The sequence below is a fragment of the Mesocricetus auratus genome, unplaced genomic scaffold (assembly GCF_017639785.1).
Source record: "Mesocricetus auratus isolate SY011 unplaced genomic scaffold, BCM_Maur_2.0 Super-Scaffold_2245, whole genome shotgun sequence".
Taxonomy (NCBI): domain Eukaryota; kingdom Metazoa; phylum Chordata; class Mammalia; order Rodentia; family Cricetidae; genus Mesocricetus; species Mesocricetus auratus.
Window position 1 is genome coordinate 34,509,659 of NW_024429180.1, and position 25,250 is coordinate 34,534,908.

The 25,250-nt window shown below is 36.9% G+C and overlaps 1 protein-coding gene across 4 annotated transcripts in view; it reads right to left on the bottom strand.

Annotated features, from left to right (window-relative positions):
* The window catches only part of Tdrd3 (tudor domain containing 3), a 134,151-nt gene that overhangs the window by 46,168 nt on the left and 62,733 nt on the right, over positions 1 to 25,250 (bottom strand). For all 4 annotated transcript variants that reach the window (XM_005070920.4, XM_013114079.3, XM_005070919.4 and 1 more), the window contains 6 exons: positions 20,455 to 20,596; positions 17,431 to 17,502; positions 14,933 to 15,082; positions 11,695 to 11,835; positions 10,699 to 10,855; positions 9,748 to 9,873 (listed from right to left, as the gene is read on the bottom strand). In XM_005070920.4, the coding sequence (XP_005070977.2) occupies positions 9,748 to 9,873; positions 10,699 to 10,855; positions 11,695 to 11,835; positions 14,933 to 15,082; positions 17,431 to 17,502; positions 20,455 to 20,596 (788 nt within the window). The remainder of the gene's footprint in view (positions 1 to 9,747; positions 9,874 to 10,698; positions 10,856 to 11,694; positions 11,836 to 14,932; positions 15,083 to 17,430; positions 17,503 to 20,454; positions 20,597 to 25,250) is intronic.

Sequence of the window (25,250 nt, forward strand, 5' to 3'; positions counted from 1 at the left end):
TTTTTAAAAACTTTCCCATCACTGTCTAAAAAGGAGAAGCAGAAGGAGTAGAAGAAGAAGAGTAACAACGGGGAGGTGTGGCTTCAGTTGTGTAGTCAGAATACTGGTCCTTTCTGCCACTCCTACAGAGAATCAGGAATCCAAACTGTGACACACCAACAGCACCAGACACTAAATCTACAACCCCTCCAATAATAAGTATGCCAAAATGCTTTTATGTACAAGAAAGAGTAGATTCATGAGCTTTAAAACTTGATCAGAAGAAAATAATACCAAAGAGTAGCATAAGCAGAAGTAAATGATGCTATTTTTTTGTCCTAAAGCTTCCAATTCAATATTTAAGATTGTGTAACAGAATATAGGAAAGATTACCAAAATCTGATGAATAGTATTCAAAATTTGAATACAATAAAGCTTAAAAAGAAAAAAGGGCTATCAAAGAGTGTTGCTGTGAGTCGGTGTGAAACAAAATGTTACTATTGTACCAGGTCATGAATTTCAAAATATATGTTTACAGCAATTAAAATGGTGATGGCACCATGATATTAAATGCAAGAGTCATTCAGAACAAATCTATTGTCAAAAATCAACTTCTTCCATCAGTATTGAGGATGTTGAATTAAACAGATATCTTACAATATGAATACTTCTTGGCAAAAAATTCAATCTCCAGCAGCAGTTAACCCTTCATTTTATGGTAACCCGGTGTACTTTGTTCTCCAGAATTAATCATTTCGTTTTGGAACTCCTACCTGGAGAGCGTTTGAAATTCATTAACATCTGACTTTGTGCACTTCAGCCAGTTAAGGAGACAGGCTAAGTTCTTCACCTCTGCCCCAGCTGGTTGATTTATGGCAGCCTCCAACTCCAGTAGGCATTCCCAGAGAACTTTCAGGCCACACAGGCCAGGGAAGAAAGTAGGCTAATTACAGATTTTACCTCTCCCTCCACTCCTCCAAACTGGACTCCAGGTCCTCCCCAGCTCTGTAGCAGAACTCCTATTGCAGTCCCCCTTCCTCTCTACTCTCATTCCCATCAGATCACCTGAACCTTTCATATTTTTCCCAGACATATAAACAAATAACAATAACCAGGTGTATTGAATAATCTGACATAAACTCCTATCTGCTACATCTGGGAGGAGCACAAAAACAGATTCCAAGAACCATTCTATGTTTTAAAGAAACTGAGTTCACAAAACTCTTGTATTCTTGGAATTTTCTTATAAGCACCCAGAATTTTCCTCGTACAACTATATTCACAGACTGTGTTCCAACATAACTATACACCCAGTAAAGGGCTACTATTCAAAATATATAAAGATCTCAAGAATCTAGAATCAAGAAAACAAATAACCTAATTTTAAAAATGGGGTACAGACCTAAGCAGAAAGTTCTCAAAAGAGGACACTCAGATGACTGAGAAACATTTAAACGTTCAACACATTGAGTCATCATGAAAATGCAAATCAAAACTACTTTGAGATTCCATCTTATACCTGTCAGAATAGGCAACATCAATAACATACATGCAGACAGCTCATGCTGGCTAGGATGTGAAATAAGGAAAACACTAGTGAATTGCTAGTGGGAGTGAAAACTTTTGCAACCAACTATGGCAATCAATATGGCTGTCCTTCAGGAAGATGTGAATCAATCTACCTCAAGATCCAGCTAAGCCACTCTTTGGCACATAACCAAAGGATGCTCCATCCTATCCCAGTAACACTTGCTCAAGCATGTTCATCGCTGATGTATTCCTAATAGTCAGAAATTAGAGTCAGCCTAAACGACCTTCAGCAGAAGAATGGATAACAAAAATGTCATATATTAATACAAAGGAGAATTACTCAGTTGTTAAAAAAATGAAACTGTCAAGTTTGTAGGTAAACAGATGGAACTAGAAAAAAAACTAGCATCCTGAGTGAGGTAACCCAGACCCAGGAAGACAAATATGGTATATATTCACTTACATGTAGACACTAATTGTTAAGTCAATGATACCAAAGCTACAACTCCTAGAATTACAGAGGTCAGGTATAGAGAAAGAAACTAGGAGGGATGGATAGATCTCTCTAGAAAGGAAAATAGAATAGATAGTTACAGATGGATGCAGGGTGGCTGGAACTGGAGGACCAAGTGGGGAGGAGGAGGAAAGAGAGATAGAAGGGAGGGATATCAAAGAGTTAAAATTACAAGCTATTTGAACAGTAATGTGGAACCTAATACAATAAAAGCTTCCTAAAATACATACATAGAAAGGTAATCTAACTGAAATCACTAAACAATGGGAAAGACAATAGTCCCGACCAGACATCTCTTGCCACCAAATGAAGCATTCAGTTTTGGAAATGGGTTACATCTAATTGAGTTGTTAGCCAAAGGGATTCCACAAAAAATCCAGGCCTTGCCAAGACTGTATGTTGCTCTCCACAAATAGACAAGAAGGGATCACTGCTGAAGACAACATCCACATGACTCACTGACTATAATAATGTTGAAATCATGCCTACATGACGCCTTCATCCCTACAACTAGCATATTTGGTGTAAATAGGAAGGTACTCTGTAGGCTACCAAAAGAGAAGTGTAAACAACAAGCCAGCTGCAAACCTTTTGATCTACAATGGTGTCCTGCCTACAAGACATGCTATGCAATGGTATCACAAAGTTTGTAGAAGTAACCAAACAATATCTGATTTGACTGAAAGCCCGCTCCACAACATGGCCCACACCAACGCTGCTTGGCTGACCAAGAACCTGAGACCTAATGTGAAGCCCAATAGTCCTGTTCTTAGGAAAGAAGCAGTACAATGACTCTTGATGATGCTCTGCTATATTCATGGATCAGTGCTATGCTCAGCATCATCACAGAAGCTTCATCGTGTACAGATAAAATAAACACAGACACACACCCAAACATTATGCAGAGACTGAAATAACTTGGAAAACTCAACCCTTAAATGGGCTGTCTCCATCAAATCCCTCCCCTCAGGTCTCAGGGAACCTTGTCAAAATGGACATGGAAAAGATGTATGATCCACAAAAGGCCCTCTAAGTCAACATGATTCAGACACAGGGATTGAGTCAGCATGCACAGGGTCTACATGAGTCTGCACCAGTCCCAGACTTAGTGCTGAAAGGAGAGACCGCACACCCCCATGCCTAACTCCAAAGAAATCCTCAAATGACAACCACTAGCAAGGAAAATTTGGTTTCCTTTTGCAACAGACTACTCTTAAAGGGTAGGCCCCATGCCTAGAATTAGACGGCAAACTGAAAATGAGTTCAATGGCATCTTTGGGGATTTCTTGTCTCATAATTTCATGTTAGGAATCTTCTACATCTTAAAAAAATTATCTTTACATGTAAAGATATATATATATATATATATATATATATATATATATATATGTTTTTTTCTTTTCCCTTTTAACTCTACAGGTCCTTCACATATATATTAAAGCTTCCAGTTTAGTATTTTTATGGGATCCTGAGAGTGCAGAGCAGTGGGTCTCTCTCTTTCTTGTGCCTTGTCTTGGGATCTTTTGTTTGTTTGTTTGTTTGTTTGTTTGTTTTGTACAATTCCAACATGTTAGTTTTATTTTATCTTATTTTATATTTAAGGGAGAGTGAAAGGAAGTGGAAAACCATAATTATGATATATTATATGAGAAAATAGCTATTTTCAATGAAAGGGAAAAAAAGTTTAAAAACCTGACTGTGAACATACTACTTACACCTGTATCTTGAGAGCACAATATTATTATTCTTATGTTGCAAGTGAAGATTCAAAGCAATGAGCCACAACTAAAAATCTGCCTGAAAATGTAGAATCCAGAGCTCAACTAAATCTTACTAAAGCTAAAGCCCTTGATTTCTCAATCTGTCAATCTGCATCTCCAGAAGAACAGAGAATACTGATGACATGTTTACCACCTACATCCATTCATTCTGGTAAAATTCAGAAAGTGCAAAAGCCCTTTATTAGCCCTGAAGGCTGAAAGATACATTTCAATACCAGGACTAGTGATTCCTGACCTAAAATTAATATTTTTATTTCCAAGAAGAAAAACTAAAACCACTATTAAGAACTGGACTAACATTTAAAAGCTTTAAGCATCAGCACTTAGAGATAGCATAGCTTAGAGGGTCATATGATAGGTCAGTCATTTACTAGGTCTATAATCTCAGGCAAAACATAAACTTTTCTGAGTCTTATCTTAAAATCAATAAACATACAAATAAATAATGTACTTCAAAACTTAACATATGTAAAACATATAGAATAGTTGGTCTTTAGTAAGCTCTCAGTAAATATTAGCTATTATTATTATGACATCATAAATATTACAGTTATGTAAATAAGTTTATATACGGACATCCAGGAAACACCTGTGACTTGGATAAGAAGCTTGTATCTATTTACACATTCTCATTGCCACAAACGCCCACCATTACCTAGAATATTAACTTTACTCTTCTGCTTGTTTGTTATTGCAAGTAGGGTAGGAAGAGTACTTCAATAAAAACTTGATTGCAAAGTTACAAAAGAGAAACTTCAGGAACGTTTGAAAATAAGTCATACTTTAATGTTGTTTTACACTTAAAATATCAGCATTCTTTATATAAAAATCATCCATATAGTCTACAATTGTTAGAAACTGGAAGCCCTTAGCAATCCTATCACCCACAGCCACTGTTAAAGTGTCAAGGCTACTGTTTAGTATGATGCATGGCATCTCTGTGCACATTTCCATAAACAACAACAAAATGCTCCTGTTCTTCACTTGGGGCTGCAGTCTACTTTGGGATTAGCAGTATTTTATGGCACCTTTCCAAGTCTGAGAAGAACTGCCTCCCTCGGCTCAGTGCTGCAGGTTTTATCCCTTTACTCTGGCATATTTTGTTTTTACTATAAAAGCTTTGATTAGCCCTGATTTGGGGAATTTTTTAATTAAAAGATTAATTATATAAATTTCCCCATTCTTTTTCTTCCCTCCAACCATTCCTATGTACCCCCACCCCTCATTCAAATTCATGGCATCTTTCCATAATTGCTCATACACACAGACATTCTTACAGATTGAGCAGTTTTTTTATATATTTAGGAATATATATATGTAGTGTTTTCATTTAATATATCAATTTAGGGATATTGGAATATATAGCATATATATTACATGCATGTCTGTATATATACATATGTATATGTGTTATATATACAGATACATACATAGACACATTAAGAGAAAAGGAGATTATAGGGAATATTTTTACACCTTAGCCAATCTGCAAGTAGAGTCTGTCTGAGTCTTACTCATAACTGTTTCTCCAGTGTTTTACAACCACAGACTGGAGACACTCAGTAGATATTTGCCCAAGGAATTACTGAAAACATTGGAAATGAAACAAAGTCCCAAGTTTAAGTTGCTTGTTTAATTCTTTCACCTCTGCTAAGCTAAGGGTAAAAGAGAAAATTCCATCCTCTCTTCTGCCTTCTAAAGGTAAGAATATTAAAGCACACTACAGAAGATTTAGGTTAAATAACAGCAAAAGATAAATCAAATCCCGGGTCTTTAGACATTTTCTCTCTTCAAGCATACTCTATGTCACATGGAAATCACAATATCATTTAGTGCTGGCAAGCCTTTAGCACGGCTCCAAGAACACAGCAGTTCTCAGTAAATATCATCCATCACTTTTTATAGAGAAGAAAATCTTGGGAGAGTAAACTAAATGTGAAAGAAAAGCCTGAATTTTTAGCATTCTGAGAAAATAAATGCATATTTAATAAAATATCAGAGAAAACTATATGCTATGCCACAAAATTTAGTGAGATATTTTATTGACTAATGATTGCTGTGGGAGGGCCCAACACACTGTGTAGGTGTTCAACAGGGGTAATCTTCCTCAAGTAACAAATATTCAATTATTTGATATATAACATCCATACAGAAAGTTTCAAAACTTCAGAATGTACATTTGGACCATTTTGAATTAAGAGCGTAACTAATAATAGTAAGCTAATGAAGCCATAGTCTGGAAGGAACTCACAGACCTCTACAATCTCTTTTCAAGGTATTTTATATACTATTTACATCTAAGTCCTTTTGGGATTTGGCTGCTAGTAAAATCCAGAGATGTATGTAGCTTACAGCTAGCTAAATTACTAGTTTAAGAAAATAACTACATAGGTAATGTATATAAAAAAATTAAGATTCTTAAAATATGCAGGCTGGAAACCACAAGAAACTAGATGTTCTATTGTATGACAAACACTCTGAGAAACGACCTAAGAAGGGAAGCATTTTTTAAACTGACACTTCCAGGTCACAGTCCATCACTGACTGCAAATGGAGCTCAATCTTCAAGCACTTGCCAAGTATGGATAAAGCCCCGGCCGGCTTCAGCTGCCTGCTCTGAGAAAAGGTTTATAAAGCTAATACTAGAAGACATTCTCTAAGAAATGATCAGTTACTTGTGATAGAGTATTTAAGCATAAAAATGAAGAAATGATAGCACATTTGGCTGTTCTAGAGGAATTACATGTGATATGAAAGTAAATGCATTATAAACCTGTATTATATTTAACACACACAAACACACACTTTATACTTAAAGGAGGACTTTTTCTTAAAACATCTGAAATACTATACAGAATCTGACACATGGTAAATACTCCTCAAACAAATATTTTTGGGAATATTTGTATTCTGTATTTTAGCATAGTTATATGACTTGGCGTGGGCTGTAAGTATAAATATTCCAGTGCATTTAGCATACCTACATTTTGACTACTGTCTGCTATATAAGGACGTGAAATTTTCAACATCACAGCACAATAACTCAAAAAAGTTGCATATTTTGTAATGTTTTGGGTTTCACAATTTTGGTTTAGAATAGCATAACCAATATGACACAAGAAGACCATCCAGAACCAAGGCAAGTCTGTGATACGTGTTCTTGATTAGCGACTGCAATGGGAAGGCCCAGCTCCCTGTGGGTGGTGCCATCCTTGTGCAGGTGTCCTTATAAAAGAAAGCACGGTGAGTGAACAAGTCAGTACACAGCATTTCTTTATACTTTTGCTTCAGTTCCTGCCTTCATAATAGATGGTAAGATTAAATAAAGCCTTCTGCTCCAAGTTGTTGTGGTCATAGTGTTTATCACATCACCAGAAACCAAATGAGGATACTTGCTAAGCTAATCGTGACTTTGGGGAATCCTAAAACTAAACAAACTCTTGATATAGCCTGAAGTGAAGTTAAATGAAACAAAACACAAATACTAGAAAAAGCTTCATTATTCAATGATGTATTAGAATTATGCATGTGAATGTTTGCATGCGTGTATATGTGTCTGTGTCTGTGTGTGGTGTGTTATGTATGTGTGTTACTGGAAACTGAACTCAGGGCCACACACATATCGAGCAAATGCTAACTACCAAGTGAAGCTTCACGCTACACACCACTGAATCACGACCAGTCTTCATTATCAGCCTCTATAAAGACCCAAACACCAATGCTGATAGGAACTCAAGCCAAGTCAGCAGATCATAGCACTCTTCTAAAATCCCAATCCACTAAATGTGATGAAGACTATCCTGAAAAGCTTGCTAGATGCTTCTTAGGAAAATGGTCAACATTCCCCACCACCTAGGAAGATCTCATTTTAAAATGTAAGATATCTGAGAAAATTCCTAGTCATACATTCCAGGTTTTAGCTGCAATTAAAAGAAAACAATGAAATTGTAAAACTATAGGAAAACCCATTCAGTCACTTGTCTCCACTGCTGTTTCCTAGAAGCCCCAGCTCACTTAAGAATACTGTCACTTAGTGGAAGTAAACTAACAAGAGAAAGAATAACAGAACAGTATGTTTAAAAAAATACACTTGAGAGCAACCACAAATCAAGCTCTCCCATCAATCTTGCTGTCTTCACTGTATCCATGAAATCAGGACCAAAAGGACAGAGAAAACCTCTGTAAACATGATTTCTGTCTGTGAACGAATTCATGTATTGTGCATCTGTTTACACCAATGTGTGGAATCATGGATCTCTTCTCTATGGTGTCAACATCATTGGAGTCTGGGAGGAAAAGCTGCAGCTGATGGACTTAGTGTCTACTCAGCAATATTAACAACAATGACAGTAAATCAATAGTGTTTTCACATCAGCCTGGATTAAGCATTGCCTAACCCATTTAAAACAACTAGTTGGCCTTATTTTAGTAATAAAGTTTTTAGATAAAGGAATAAACATTATTACAGACTACAAATATGCCTGAAAATGTACTGTCATTTATGAGACAAAACAAACAAACTAAGGAGCTTAGAAATGCTTATTAAAGAGGATTTAATTATTTGCTTAGTGAATGCTATCATTTACTTAATATAAACTTTAAAATGAACAAAAATAAGGGGACTTAGCAGAAGATATATTACTGTGATAATCACTAGGATCTGGCACTACTTATAAACTACAATAATACTTCATTTGCATATGCCAAATCACAGATGGGTTACATATCCAATTCAACTAAAAAGAAACAGAAAAGCAAACTCATGATTTAGGAGTCACCATAAGATGGGAATACGGGAGTCAGAGATAAGGGGCATCGAGAGGTCTGAATGGGCACTGTGAAGGATGATGCTGGGTTAAGAACACTAAGAAGTCAGTCAGGACAGATGTGAGGACACAGCAGAGACTCCCCTGCTGACCATGTAGACAAAAAACCATGCTGCCTAAGTCCTGCCCTCATGCAACCTGAAGCCTGCTCATACGAGATGACAGCAGCCCCGGGAATAAGAAGCAAGAAAAAAGCACATTAGTCCTGCACCTGCAAAGAACGATTCCACAGCTCACAGCAAGTGAGCCTGTAAGAGGAACTTGATGCTGGGTGAGCTCACCACCCCACCCCCAAACCGTAGCTACAGACTGTATAGTCATTTGTTACACAGCAGTGGAAAAGTAAGCGATCAGTTTTCTAACACTGCTCTCTTCTCCCCTATGTTACCCTTACAAACTGTCTTGGTCTAACAGAAATTTTCCAAACAGGACAAGGAGTCTTCTATATATAATACATGTAATTTATAAATTACATATAAGATATAAAATATAGCACTAAACTCTTGTTTTCATGAAATACAGACATTCAATTTTATATTAAAAGCATTTTGAAAAGAAAAAGCATTTTGCTTCCAAGTTTATTTGGTTGAACTGAAAAATAAATCTGAAAGAAACACCAATTTTAATCTTTTCAAAACATTTACCATATTCTACACTTGTAGAGATAAATATCTAACATGCCTATTTCTCCTTCCAGTATTTATGTTCAGTATTACAGTACACCATGTGGAAGAAATATTATATTGTGAAAGCATGCTCTCTCAGTAACATTTTCCTACAGTATGTACCAATTTTACAAATGATGTATGTGATATAAGTTATGCTGCAACAAGTTTTCCAACGCCACCATCTGTTTACACATCTAACTCTGCTGTCTAATAGAGTTGTGGGTGGAGCAGTTCTGTAGTATTACTCAACATGCAATTAGGAGCAAAGTAAGCTGGCATTTGTTTTTAGACTATAACAATTAAAACTTTCTCCTGTGTTTTTTCAAACAAAATTCACTATAAAAATTCTAAACAACCACTCTGGATAGAGATCATTTTGTACAACTCCAAGTGAGGTTAGTCTTTTTTAAAATATTGGTACGTTTTAAATCTATTTTAAGTTAGCCTACCTTCCACATTCAAAGTTCCCATTTTAGATTCCAAGAAATCAAATAATGTGGTTGGTGCTGATGGTCTTGCATTTCCTAGGTCCTCTTCATCTTCAGATCGTGTGCGTCCCCTGCCCTTCCCTCTACCTTAGGTTTAAAAGCACATACATACATACATATATAATGTGTGAAAAACAGAAGGAGAAACCACATTAAAATACAATCAGAAATCTTCTACACTGTACATGCATTTCTTCTCACTGTCTTCAGTGAATTCTATTTCTCGTCCAATACAAATACTTTTAATAAGGCTACTAAATGGCACCTCTACTCCTCAATATGATCTATTCAAGATTTGCCAAGTAACATGGATCTTAGGCTTGAAAAATATATCACTTTTTTAATTTAAAAATATTTTAACTTAAAATATTTTCTTTCTACAAAGAAATGTTAAGTTACTCAAGCTTAGTGTATTATAGCTGTGCCTAATAAAACTTTGTAAACACTGCTACAACTTAAAGTTATCTCACACAGTTACCTAACATTTAGAATACCACTCTACATACTTAAATGCGCATGTACGGTTATTTAATCGTACATACAGGGTTATTTCTCAATCTGTTTCTCAAATGATACCACTTCTAACCATGTGAATGATTAAAGAGAAAAACCAAGTACAAGGTAGTGTTTGGTTAATTTTGATAAGTTTTTTTTTATAAAAATGGCGCAGCTCTAGAAGTTAGTGTACATCACAGTCTCTTCTCTGACTTGAAACAGCTCCTCTAAAAAGGCACTATTAGATACAGTTCATACAGCGACAAGAGACACTCACAGGAAGCAGCCTGCAACTACCTCAGCGGCTCCCAGCTGCATGCTCTCAGAACCACAGTGTTACCTGACGCCACAGCCCTCAGTCACAGCACAAAGCTCAGCCTTGGCCCATCACTCATCGAGCTGGCACATGAACTGTACCTCTAGGAGGTGGGCCCACGACAGGCTTCTGTTTATTGCTGCTGAGAAGTACATTCAATGCTGCTTCTAAGTTGTTGGCGTTATCCATGAGCGCTTGCCTCGACGCTTCCTTACTGAAGCCCATTTCAGTTATATGCTTCAGGGCTTTCTCATCAACCTGGAAAGAAGGAAGAGACGGCTACAGTAACGACTGTAGACAAAGTCAGACATACAGTTCACTGCCTTAACTCAAGTTTCATTCACAGCTGTCAGAACACAGTCAAAAGAATGACTCATGGTGAACAATGCCTCGGGGCCCTGCGAGAGAGGCACCAGGAAAAAAGGCACAGTCTTTTACTTCAGGTGCATTTTGTGATGTCATACTCCTATGTTAAACATTTGCCTTCAATTCATAAGACACCGTTACTCTTGCTGGGTATCAGCACGTAGCTATAGAACCAAATCTGGTGCAAGGACATTGCTGATTGCTGGTCTCAGTGTGCCCCAAACATGGATATGGCCTTCTGCCTTGTTTTTGTGCTTTCCCAGAAAGTCAGTAGTACATGAGAGACACGTGTCTTCAAACTGCTCTACCCCGAGAAAGTCCTGGGAAAGGGCTACTCGGTCAAATTTAGCATGTGCTGACCGGACTTCATTTACATGTTTTGCTCGAATCATGCTCTTCTGGACTCAAGCAACCTTCCTTGATCATTGCTTTCTTTGCTGTAGTCGTGTAACTGAAGGAAAACTGTCTAGAGCATTAGACTGTAGTCCACCCCGTTCTTTCAGGTCTTAGATCCCAGGTCAGGCAGAAAAGATCTACACAGGTCAGCAAAAGTCAACAATAGCTATGGAAAAACTGTCACAGTAACACAACATCCCAACTCACTGTTTCCACACTAACAGACAAGGAAGAACTGTGCTGTAGCAAAGTTCCATTGACAATTCAAAAATAAATTTAAAGATAAACAAAGGAAAGCATGGGGTATTTGTATTGGGAGTGACTGTCACGCTTACCAGTTCTCTGTAGACACCTTCATGCTTGTTCTCTGATTTGGAAGCCTTTTCCTTCTGTAACCCCTCCTTATTTCGGTGACTGACAGAACCCATATTGAGATTACTTCGGGCACCACCTCCACCTCCTCCAAATGTCTTGGTCTTTAGATAAGAGAAAAATAAAACAGAAAACAGTAATTAGTATTTTAAAATAGTCATACAAACCAAGACATTATTGAAAAAGCAGGAAAAATTAATGGATTTCAAAGCTTAATTATTTTTCACAAGTTAAAAAAATAACAAATATTTATAAGTAGCATAGAGCATAAATATCCACAAGCCATAATATTTTCTTTCTACAAGCTCAGGCAGGAAAAAAAAAAAAAACTACAAGATCTTAGTTAAGTCATCAAAACAAACCTTTATGTTCATCAATATAGACTGAAATAAGATGACATAAATAACAAAGATTAATTGTCCAAATTACTAAGTAAAATATTTGAATATGTCTTGGATCCAGGACCTAGAACCATCTACTAATCAAGGTTATTTTGAACAAAATACTAAAATGGCTAATAATCAATTGAAGTATGTCACAGTCTTATCATTATATAAATTGAGAAAGTAAATATAACATGAACACAAGACTGAAATCTGTTTATTAATTCATTATTTATATTCATCATGTATACCATTTATTACAAACTACATATAAAAGCATGAGTCTATATATTCATTATTTTGCTGACTTATTTGAATAAATTTCAAATTTGATTTAATCTTACTTTTGTCATTTTGAAATAATTATGGAAAAAATGGGCTATAAAGATAATTGACTGGAAAGATATAAGATCATGGCTGAAAAGCATCCCACAGCTGATTATTGAATATCATCAAAAGAAAAATCTTATTATATTTATTGTAGATATTTTTCATAAAAATAAAAGTTAAAAATTGATTTTTATAAAGGATAATTGTTTAAAATATATTTTAAGTAATATGTAATAAAGAAGCATCTTAATTTAACATTGGGAAATTACCTTGAACCAGATAAAAATGCCAAATAGAATCTGAAAAATGAAATTCATGCTAGACATACATAATGGACAAAATTTTTATTATTTCTTGAATACCATGCTAAATTCTATAAAACTCAAGGTAAAATAGTATCTTCAAAAATGAAAGGCATATTACCGAACAAACACTATTCAGTTTTGTGTCTATGGATTTTCAGCAAAAATAAAAGTATTCACTACTGATTAAAAATGTAGTTTACATAAATATAATGCAAAGCTCATTAGATGGGAACTAATGTGTTTAGCACAGCCAAACACAGCTCCCCCCCCCCCAAGAAGGGTTTCTCTGTGACTTTGGAGCCTGTCCTGGAACTAGTTCTTGTAGACCAGGCTGGCCTCGAACTCACAGATATCCACCTGCTTCTGCCTCCCAAGTGCTGGGATTAAAGGAGTGCGCCACCACAGCTCAGCTCAAACACAGCTTTTGAACTAGCTAGTTTATGTAGCTCTCTGCTCCTGCAATTGGCCTCATTATCTCTCCTATTTTCCTCACCCCCGCTCCTGCACAGGACCACATCACTGCTTCTTTTACATCTGCTCCTGTTTATAGCCTTCACTACAGCTTTCTTGTTCCATGGGTATTCTTCCTTAGCTATAACATATAGCTAATTCTCTCACCTCCTCCAAATCATCGAAAAAATTCCATTATCCCAAGGCTTATTTATACATATAGCCTGTGTATATATAAATAAGGCCTATGTAAAATTGATGTGCAAAATTTATTTGCATGTCTTGTTATCTACAATATGGATCACCCATTATGTTACATGTCAGTTTACTCAATAAATTACTGTTGGGTAACACTGGACAAGTGTGGAGTTAGTTAATTTAGAGCTTTCAACAATCTCACACTGAGGAGTTTGGAAATGTTTCAGTCCTTGAAAGCTGTGATTCTTTATTTATACATGTGAAGAAAACACATGATCAATTATAATGTAAAAACTGAAGTACATTATAATGCTAACTGTATTCTCCAATATATAGACATTTGCAACCACAGTAAACAAACCCTAAGGAGGAATGCTTGAACTACATGGGAACCAACAGAACGGGCTATATCAAATATCTTCTTCTAAATTTAAATTAGTTCCATTCTCTGAATGAAGAGCACACTGAAGTATGCCACCACTAGTGATTATTGACACAAAGGAGTGTCATAATTTGTGTGGTGTGTGGGGGCAGCTGGAGATGTTTCAAAGATGGCCAAGTATACACCATACAGCACCCATGGCCATTCACTATTGCCCCTAAATTGCACAGATGAAGAAACTGGGTACACAAAGTTCATAATTCATGTCAGGACTGGGCTGAATTGTTAAGTTAATGCTCTGGGGTGCCCCATTCCAGAGCCTTGTGTTCAGGCCTACTCTGAACTGGTTATAAAAAAAAAGGAGAGACAACCGAACATCAATAAGCTTTCAGGTGAAGCTTCGAAATTAAATAGAAAAGTGATCATTCACAAATCTTCTTTGTGTTCTGAATGCAGGAAACCATTTCAATATTAGTGAATAAAAAATTCAACCAACAAACCCAAAATTTAACCAGCAAACACAAAACTTCATATCAAAATCTGAAAAATCAATCAACAAAGGGAAAAAAAAAAAACTTGTCCAAGTAAGCAAGAAATTCAAAACAAACTACTTAGCTAACTACAGTGTAAGATAGAGGGTGTGTGTAAGCATGGACAGGAGTACATTACAAAAACACATATAGTCCTAAGATTAACATTTGCTGTAATTAACATAAGAATAAACTAGCAAGACATTTTTTATATGCTACTTAATCCCGGTTTACAATTCATTCCTCAAAAGTTTTACTTTTCAGAAGTATTAAAGAGGGAGAATATTCTGAGAAAGTGGAAACTAGCGCAACTAAAAACAAGAAACCCTCTGCTATAATGTAAAAGAAAAAATGTGTTTAGTTATTTCATTAATAAAGAAAAGGGGGCACAGGGATGGATGACTTGCTAACAGAAATAGTTACTAGAATTGCCAAGATGACTTGGACAAAGAACATAGGATCCAACAGGCAGGCTTCAATCACCAGAGGACAGCATTCTTCTACTTCTCCCGTATGTAACGACAACAAGATGACGACACTGGGAATTAGTTATGTGAAAATGAGCAATGATCATGAATAATTCACAGAGATTGCAATGGGAAGATTTGTGAAAATTATCTTACTTCTTTGCTCTTTGCAACCTCTGCAATTGCAGCAGTCCTTTGCTTTTCAAATTCATCGTTATCACTCGCAGGCTTGACAGGCAACGAGACTTGTAATGTCTTCCGCCGATCAAGTTCTCTGCTATCCACTTGGACATTAGATGCACACTTCTGGAAAAATAAATTCATACCATTCGGGAATCCCAAAAGAAATTATAGTTCTCTATAGAAACAACTAGTTCTTCAAAAGAAATGTTTATAGTTCTCATCACTGGTAAGAGCAAATATACCACTCCATCCAACCGATTTTAAAGAAGAAAAGTAGAAAGCTGATTACAACGTAAGTTTTAAATAAATATAAAGGGTGTGTGGGTGTGTGTGTACATCACTTGAATGAGGCCACATATTTACAAAACATACTGTGATGAAAGTGCCAAGTTTCATTTTAAAGGAGTAACTTTAAAATAGCTGTAAATTTCAAGCTGTCTACATGAGCTAAAACACATAAATTTGATTTTGTAACTAAAAGTTCAATTTCCGCATCACACCACAATATCCATGAGTTAGACGGTACATGTTAACATGTAACAAAATGTGTGTGAACTTGTAAGACAAAGACAAAAAACATACTCTTTGCACCAAATAAGATATAAAGTTTTATGTGTTCAGTTTTGCAAGTTTCAACTGTTAATCTCATAATTTAACAATGGTGTCTCTGTCTGGAAACATTCCTAAATTCTCATTCCACAGCAGTAAAGTCCTCTACTGTGACTGCTTTTTTTATTTGCATGTTTTGTTTTGGGTTTGCTTTTCCCCCCAGCTCATTAATTAGAAGAAAGGGGAGAAGAGGAAATTTTCTCAAGTGTGTTACACAAATACAGCAGGCTTCCTCCAATAAACACGCTATTTATATCAATATGGAGCCAGCACTATAGTCTTAGCCCACCTACAATGCTGTAATATGCTGCACAAGACTGTTTAGCATGAATAAAAAATAAACACTGTCGTCGAAACTAAACCTTTGTTATACTGCCTAGCCCTCTAAAACTGCAATACACATTTTAAATTCTGGACAACAATTAAGTCATTAAGTATCTCTGGGGGGGGAAATGTCACTTTTAATATCTTAAGTAATTTAAGAAAGAAACTTTACAAATGTTTCAGAAAAATTTTTTACAGATATATCAATTATTATTTTAAAGTATAAATTACTATAATAATAGTAATTTTTCTTTTTATCACAGGCAGAATGTCAATAACATGGACCACACATTGGACTTCCTATTTCCTAATCGCTTTCAAAAGGAAACATGTTTTCTACATACTTAAAAAATGCACATGATGCAGGAATAACTCTAATTCAATTCTGAGTAGAGCTCATAAAACTTATTTGAAGATTCCAATCAACTGATTCTATCCTATATCTTTGAACCAACTAGATACCTTTTTAATATCAAAATTTCAAACAAAACAAAATCCAAAATAAATGTTTACTTCAGCTTTCTACTTTTGTGTGCCCAGTTCACTTTTACTCCAGCCAGCATTCTCTAAGAAAAGTACAGAATAAATACTGTTAAAAACTTTGGTGGTGGCAAAAAGGCAAAGCCAAAAGACACAGGGATTCCTCTAAGTCTCATCACGGGGGAAGGGAGAGAAGGTTAAAGAGACTGCTGGGAACAAACTCCAGGTTGTGTATAGAGGAAGACACAGACACAGGCCAACTCAAGATCTTCCTCAAAGTGCCTCTACACTAGATAAGACGTGGAGGTTTGATGAGAATGGCTCCCAATGGCTCATACACCTGAATGCTCAGTTCCCAACTGGTGGAACTGTTTGGGAAGGATTAGGAGGTGTGGCCTTATTGGAGGAAGTGTGTCACTGGGGGTGGGCTTTGAGGTTTCTAAAGTCCACGCCATTCCCACTTAGTTTTCTCGGCCTCACACTAGAGGATTAAAATGTAAGCTGTCAGCTACTGCCCCAGCACCATGCTAGTCCGCTGCTACCATGCTTCCTGCTGTGATGTGATAGTCATGGATTCACCCTCTGAGACTATAAACGCAATTAAATTCTTCCTTCTAAAAGTTGCCTCAGTCAGTGTTTCTGTTACAGCAACAGAAAACTGAAAAGGTGTTAAAAATTAAGGACTCGATATTTAGTTTCTACAGAAGAAGAATCCAGCTACTGTAGTTTAAAACCGAGATGAAGAATTGGCTGGAGGCTAAAGAAAAGAATTTTGGGGAAAATTTTGGCATACTTTATCTCCTTACTTTTAAAATTCTCATTTAAAAATTGTTTTTAATTAACCTATTTTAGTTTGCTGTAATTTGCTCTTCAGACATAACTCTTAATTGCTTCAATCTTTGGAGTAGCAGCAAAATTATTACATTCCCTGTACTTCATTTTTCCATGTATCTCCACAGCGTTTAAATAAATAATTCAGCACAAAACCACAGGCAGTTTGAGCACAATGAAGAACATTCTTTCCTGACTGAGTCCACCTACCAGAAGAAAGTCCTTACCTGTCCAAAGGGCAAAAAAGGAGGTGGGCCACCTTCAGTTCCAATGTTGCTTCTACTATGTTTTGATAAGCTCTGTTTAGAAACACAATCAGTCATAGAGCATAAATCACAGGCAAACACACTAGCCAAATGCAAATGCACCAGAGACACTGCTTAACATAGAGTCCCAAGAAAGAACAGCAGCATTCTTTAAAGTATTTCAAACCACAACAGGAAATTCTCTACTCTTTATTTCAGTAACCTGGCAACGGCTCCTTCATCAACTCTCCTGATGAAAATACATTCAAATTTAACTTTTAGAAATAGTTTTCAAGTTGTTGTCCTTTGGAGACAAAAAACACCCCAAATACAGTCAATTCATAGAAAATAAACCCTGGCAAGAACAGTTTTACTTGGAAGTACATAACCAAGAGGTCAATAATGCCTTACATTTTTCTACAAAAATGAAATTCTTAGAGATAATACTTACTAAATAAAAAATCATTACTGATGAAGGTGATTTCTTTTTTCTTTTTTTTTTTTTTTTTTTTTTGGTTTTTACGAGACAGGGTTTCTCTGTATTGTTTTGGAGGCTGTTGGTCCAGCCCGGCCTCGAACTCACAGAGATCCGCCTGCCTCTGCCTCCCGAGCGCTGGGATTAAAGGCGTGCGCCACCACCGCCTGGCTTGAAGGTGATTTCTAGTGCTTTAAATGTCATATTACTATAGTTCATAACATGGAAAGTCACTCAATAACATTCTGTCAAATTACCGTACATCATTCATACTTTGAAGAAATATTCAACCAATAGGGTTCTTTAAAAGTTTTGCTATACTTTGTGGGTATGTGCAGGCACACACAAACACACAAACACAGGCATATGGAGGGAGGTAAGAGGACCACCTGCACGAGTCAATTCTCCCATGTAGATCCCAGGAATCAAACCCGAGTCCTGAGGTTTGAAGGCAAACACTTTACCTGCTGAGTCACTGCACAGCCTCTGATTATTATTTAACAGACACAAGCTGCCAAACTCTTGTCAGTTTCAGTTTATTTTCAAGCTTGCCCAGTTAGAACTAGAGAAACAGCAATGTATTGTGAAAATGGGCAGAAGAAAACTATCTCCTACCAAAAGCTTCTTATCAGACTGTGAGGTCCTTCTACAGGGCCAAAGGAAACTAAATAGGATTCCTGTCAATTATCCTTCCCACTGAAGTTATTAACAAGCACCCGTTAAGCGCTCATTAGTAAGTATACTTTCTAAACTTTAATCTTGTGTGCATTTTTTTAAATTACCATTACAGGTGTTGTGATGAAAATACAATGTAAAAGAGTCACAAAGTATTTTTAAAAATCTGCCAAATACATTTCAACATACTCCAAAGTTCTTGAATTATGTAAATCTCTTATACAGTTCATGTACATTGCAGAGTGAGTAATAAGGCTAATGGCAACCATAACATCAGCTTAATGAGCAAAAGAAAACAAAAATGGTATAGAGATGCCATATTTCTTCACAATCTACATGTACGTTATCAATCTCTTCAATTTAAAAAGAAAATAAGCACAACATATATACACAATTATCTAGGGGCCCTTTTCTCAGTTTCCATTTAGTTACAAAGAAAGGATTATGTAAACAGCGATAAATCAATTTAATTCATACTAAAACTTCCTTTAAAAGCTAACATAAATTAGCAGCTCTTGTTAACATGAAAAATTAAAAACGACTTAGAGGACTTGTATTCCTTACACTGATGAAGGTACAAAGAGCCAGCCCTAATCCCCCTTTAAATACAATGAGCAACCTGGTCAACATATAAATACAACGATACTAAACCAACACAACATGTCGTAGAAGACAGCTATTCCTATGGGAAGAAGTAAGTCATGGCTTCTGCTTGATGTACAATGCAGAAAGCACAGCACAGAGAGTTGAGTGGAGAACACAGTCTCAGGAGAAGACTGCGCATCACTAAGCCCTGGAGAAATGCGCATGGCACCCAAAAGACAATAGCTACTTGAAAAGACAACCCGCGTAGACGTCACAGCCTTACTAAAACGATAAAAGCAAAATTACCACGTAAGCCAGCAATCTGACAGGGATGCATACAAAAGAACTGGGAGGAGCCCATATTCACAGCACCATTATTTACAGTGAGCAAAAGATAGGAACAGCATTAATGCCCACTGACAGATGAATAAACAAAATGTGGTATAAACAATGGAATACTACTGAGTCTATAAAAGGAGAGAAATTCTGACACATGTTACTTATCTCATACAGACAGAATAAGCCAGACACAAAAGAACAAATACTATAATAGTACATGTTGAAGAGTTATTAAAATAGTCAGGTTCATGGAGACAGTAGAACAGTGTTTGCCATGGGGATGAGTGTAAGAGTGCATGTCTGAGTGTCTATGTGTTGGAAATGAGTAAGTTCCTACCTGATTTAATGGTTTTAAGTGAAAGGACTAGCTGGGATGTTGAGAAATTATACAATCTGACTTTAAAATTATCCTCCTCTTAACTGACAAGTTTCAAACCTGCCAAGACACTGTAATAAGAACATTTAAAGCTGCTGGATAATAGGTGTCAGCCATCACATCTGGTTTTGCATTTCATTTTCTATGATGCTTTAAAGCCCATTAAGGACATTCATTGTATAAGTAGAGTGAACTTGGTTTGTTTCAAGGTGCAATTCATTGGCAATTTTAATCAAACTGAGAATAAATACTAAATTAAGAGTGAATGAGAAGTTGTAAGTACTTCTAAATAAAATCATTTGGGGCTAAAAAAAAAAAAAAAGAACATTTAAAGCATGAAAAAAATGTAACAAGTGCTGAAATCTTTCACCTGCTCCCCAGGAAGACTGTGTTTAAATCATAGCATAGCGGATAGTTTCTCTGACATCATCACGTTCTATCTTCATAACTCTGACACAAAACACTAACGCCACCACTCATTATGGGACAAGTCGCTCACGAGAACGGTCAGAAACCCGGCATTCCAACGTCTCAGCCATTCTTACTGCATACTTACTCTCTGTAGCTCCCATTTGTCAATCAGGTGCTCCACTTCCCCACCCAGGACCGTGGTGTTGGAGTCACTCAAGAGCAGGAATCCGTTCTTTACGTCGACGACGCCCGAGAGCCTCACTTTCGTGCCAGGCGGTGTGTTCAGACTGATGCAAAGAAAGGCAAAGGAGTGAGGCGTTAGAGCGGCACTGACGCTCCTCCACAGTCGTGAAAGGGAGTCTTACGACCTAATCAGAATGCACTGCCGCCTACACTAGCTTTCAGGACTAGCTATGAAGTATAAATGGATCATGATAAATGAAGACCAAGTATAAAACAAAATGAACCTCGGTTTCCACAAGTTAAAACAAGTGGACAAGAACAATCACACCTCACGAAGCTGTGGTAAATAAGCCAAAAGTACTTTCCTTTTCTTAAGATTTTATTTTTTAGTGTCTGGGTGTTTTGCCTGAGTTTTTGGAGTGAGGTCCCCTGGAACTGGAGTTGCAGATGGTTGTGAGCCACCATGTGAGTGCTGGGAATTGAACCCGAAACTGAACTGAAAGAGCATCCAGTGCTTTTGACCATAGAGACATCTCTCCAACCAGGAAAGCGCTTCTCAGCTCTACCATAAATGAACATAATATCTCCCTTTCCTTTTGTAACTTTTGCTATACATGGCAAATATACATCATTATTAAATTAAATTTTAATATAGAAAAAGATATCTATCCAGTAATAAACACAGAAATCTAGCACCTACATGAATTAAAGCAATCTGTTTAAAACCCTTTTTGTTAATCATCTAGTTAAAGATAAAACATGAAAATTATTTGTGCAATAACTTTAAATAGAATTTTACAAACCGAATTGAAAGTATACAAACAACTGTAACAAAACTTTTCTACAAAAGGCCAGTGTTAACCATAGTTGAATAAACACGGCAACACAAATCCTTGCACAAAAAAAACAGAGACAAGATGTTCATCTTCCTACTACCTTAGTCAAAGGAAACAGGATGAAATCCACATCATCACATAGGTTTGTTTACAGGAAAAGCATAGATATTAATCACACTCCATCTCCTCCCACATCTAGCAAGGGATAAAACCCTCCAAATAGGGTTCCTAAAATAGTCTACCATGAAACACTTGGGATGAATTAGAAAATTATTCTGCAATGGCATCATTATTCACATTTTAAAGGCTTGTGAAATTCATCACATGCTGATATATGCAATATCAAATCAGTAAGTGTTAATACCACAGCTTTTGAAAGAATAGCTAATAAAAATCATTAGTGAAAAGAAGTAACAATATGCCTACTTCTCAAGCTTCGAAGAACCCATACAGAGTAAGACAGATTACACACTGTTCAGTGTGTCAGATAAGTCTATCTCAATAAAGTCACTAAAATTGTTCTGAGGCTAACAAGTTTAACATTCCTAGTCATAATTCAGATTGACATAACGACTTCTCACAAACAGCCTTGCCTAACCTCAACCTTATGCAATTCTGTGTCAGAAGTGTAGTCACTGAGAACAAAGTCCCATCTTCAAGATCAGTAGTAACTACGATCAACAAAATTATACCAGTAAGTTTTTACCAATTCTAACTAATCAGCAAACCCAGATTCAATAACTCTGAAAATAATTTCTTCGTTACTAAATGGACCAAAGAGACAGGTAGCACAGACCATAGACTGATGCCCTTTTATGGCCAAAGGAAACATCAATTATACTACTGATCTTTGTTTTCTTGAAAAGAACATTTAGTCAAGAATTTCTTACAAATTAGTAAAACCAGAATGAGTAAGAATATACCAGCACACAAAATTATGAATACAGGGAACAGCAGAAATGAAACAATAAAAAGACAAATATCAAAGATAACAAAAATATAGAAGCAGATGATTAACTTTGTGTTAAATGGCAACACCCTCCCCAAACTATCCCTAATTGTCAAATAATTTCAGAATACACTTAAAATTTCACAAAAAATAACTAGTGGAATCTCACTAGGCTAAATTATAATTTTACTCCCACAAAATTAAAATTAGAACTAAAATTACATTATATGTTTTACTTCACTGACTTCAGTATCATAATTAACTCTTATTTAGAGAGGCACCCCAACATGTCTTTACCTTAATTACAAACAAAGTCCGAGGCCACGGAGGGAGCCCAGCCCAGCCCTGCATCTGGTTTATGCTGTCTAGAAAGTTATTTCACCTTCCCTCTATGCCAACCACTAGCCAAACATTAAAACTCTTCTAAATTATCTCCATGAAAGAACAGTTTTGCATGCTGTCATGTTTGTGATAGCAAAGCAACACAGGCTGCTTCAATAATGAGTGAATAAGCACATAAAAATCTTTAGTTTTTAAGCCGTAATAAATTCAATAGAATCGGGCAGCAGATGGCACTGGGCAGAGAAATTACAGTAGCAAAAGCAGAAAATGTGCATTCCATAAAGTCAGCCTTCTGTGGCACCCTTGAGCCCTTGCAAGGGCCTGAACGGAATTTGTCAAGGGAGAAAAGATGCCTTATCCACAGAAAAAGAAGACAGTGCAATTACAAGGTAGTTAAGCTGCCCCACACCACCCCTTGTATAAGAAATCAACACTTGGTGATGAACATTTATTCATTTATCATCTCAGGGGGGTCCCTCCTCTACCAAAGGCAGAAACAGAATAAAGGAAAACAGTGTCATTGAAAACTAAATGCAGCACCTCAACCTACTCCAAATCACCCAAGCTCTACCAAATAAAACTGCTCCCCACCCTTTGGCCAACACATGCCGTTCACTGTTGTGACAGAGACCGTGAATGAAGCTGTGTGAGGAGATTGCTGCCCCTCCCGAGTGTGGTAACCAGGAGTGGGTTTACTTTATATTACCCATCATCTTACTTTTATTACCCAAAAATGTTCCCAAGCACCAGTTGTCCTTGTGACTGTACATAGCCTACACTCATATGGCCTTGTCTAACCCTCAGAACACCCTCAGAATATCAACCATTTGTTGCTCTCAGTAAAGTTGGTTACCACGTGAGACCAACTAAAGCAGGAACAATTCACCTCTCTCAGAACCATTCATATTTCAAATCAAACCCCTGTCTCCCCCAAGTTTCAGTAATTCTCTGGGCTCCAGGGAAATAATTACATGTGTATATGCCTAAATTGTTAGCATATCAGCTACTAGGAAGTAAAATTTAACTTTATCTCTGGTCTCCCCAGGAAGGAAATGGAATATTGTGTATGGTGAAGACTATATGCTTGCTTAGGGAAAAAAGTACTCCTTAGGATTTACATGAAGTAAAAAAGCTCAGAGGACCCAAAGCAGCAAACATGACCATATACAAAAACATAAAAAAGTCTGCAAATGTCCAGTAAAAGTTCTTCCTTCACAAAGCAGAGTTCAGACTGCCATGATAGAAACCCTTTCTCATCTTTCTGTCTAATGGCTGTATCTCTAAATGCCTGTAATTCCTGCTGGCTAGCTTTCAGCACGCTGTAAGGTGTTACACACAGCACCAGAGGGAGAAAGATAACCATTAGTCTTGCCTGCCATGCAGTCACTTTCTACAATAGTAACCTGCAATAATGACCAACCTGGCAAAATATGCCCACGGGTCCAACAGTGGCATCAATGCCATGGGAGCAACTCACTGCTTTATAAGTGGATTGAAGGCCCACACAACAAGATGGAACTAATCTGACTCTATTCTCAAGGCCAACAACATGTGGCTAGATAGCTCACAGACCTTATGGCAAAGCCCACTACTATTTCATCAAATAACAGTATTAAATACTCCTGATGACTTATCATAAGTTAGTGCATCTCTCAACCCTCATCAGAGAAGCTTCTTCTGGCAGTAGACAGCAATGAATGGAGACTCATAACTGGACAGGTGCAAGACTTTGAGGTACTCATCCCTACATGTGACATTGGCATCACCCCTCCTCCTTCAAGCCTCAGCAATCATCCAAAAAGGGAGGTGGAAAAGTTCTAAGGGTCAAGGGTAGTGGATGACTACAGCAAAATAATGTTTTCAAAACACAGTGGGGCAGTGACACATATGAAGTCCCAGAGGCTGTGACAGCATTGCCAAGACTAAAGTGACACCAGATAGATAGATAGATAGATAGATAGATAGATAGATAGATAGATAGATAGATGATAGAGAGAGGGAGAGAGAGAGAGAGAGAGAGAGAGAGAGAGAGAGAGAGAGAGAGAGAGAGAGAGAGAGAGAGAGAGAGAGAGAGAGAAATAATAGAGAGAAAGGAAAGGAAAAGAAGGGAAGGGAAGGGAAGGGAGGAAGGAAGGAAGGAAGGAAGGAAGGAAGGAAGGAAGGAAGGAAGGAAGGAAGGAAAGAAGGAAGGAAGGAAGGAAGGAAGGAAGGAAGGAAGGAAGGAAGGAAGGAAGCTCAGCATGGAGAGAAGAGATGGGTATGAATTCCCACCAGTATTTGAGGAGCTACTGGCAGTTGGTGACTGCTGCTGGAAGGAGAGTTTAAGTGTGTGGCCTCTGGTATGTCAACCAAGCTGTAGTGGATCCCAACGTATATGGACTTCATGAATTGAAAAAAAACAAAAATCAAACAAACAAAAAACCAGGAAATGATGGTGGATTTGGAAGGGGTTGAAAAAGAAGTGAAAAAGATTAAAATACATTATATTTAATACTCAAAGAGTTAATAAAAGTATTTTAAACAAAATAAAACTTTGGAAGGCTGCCCCTTAAAGAATTCTCTTTTAGGAAGTAGGGAGCCACAAACTGAAGTTTCTGCACACCGATAAGTTCTCCGTTGATGCAGCAATCC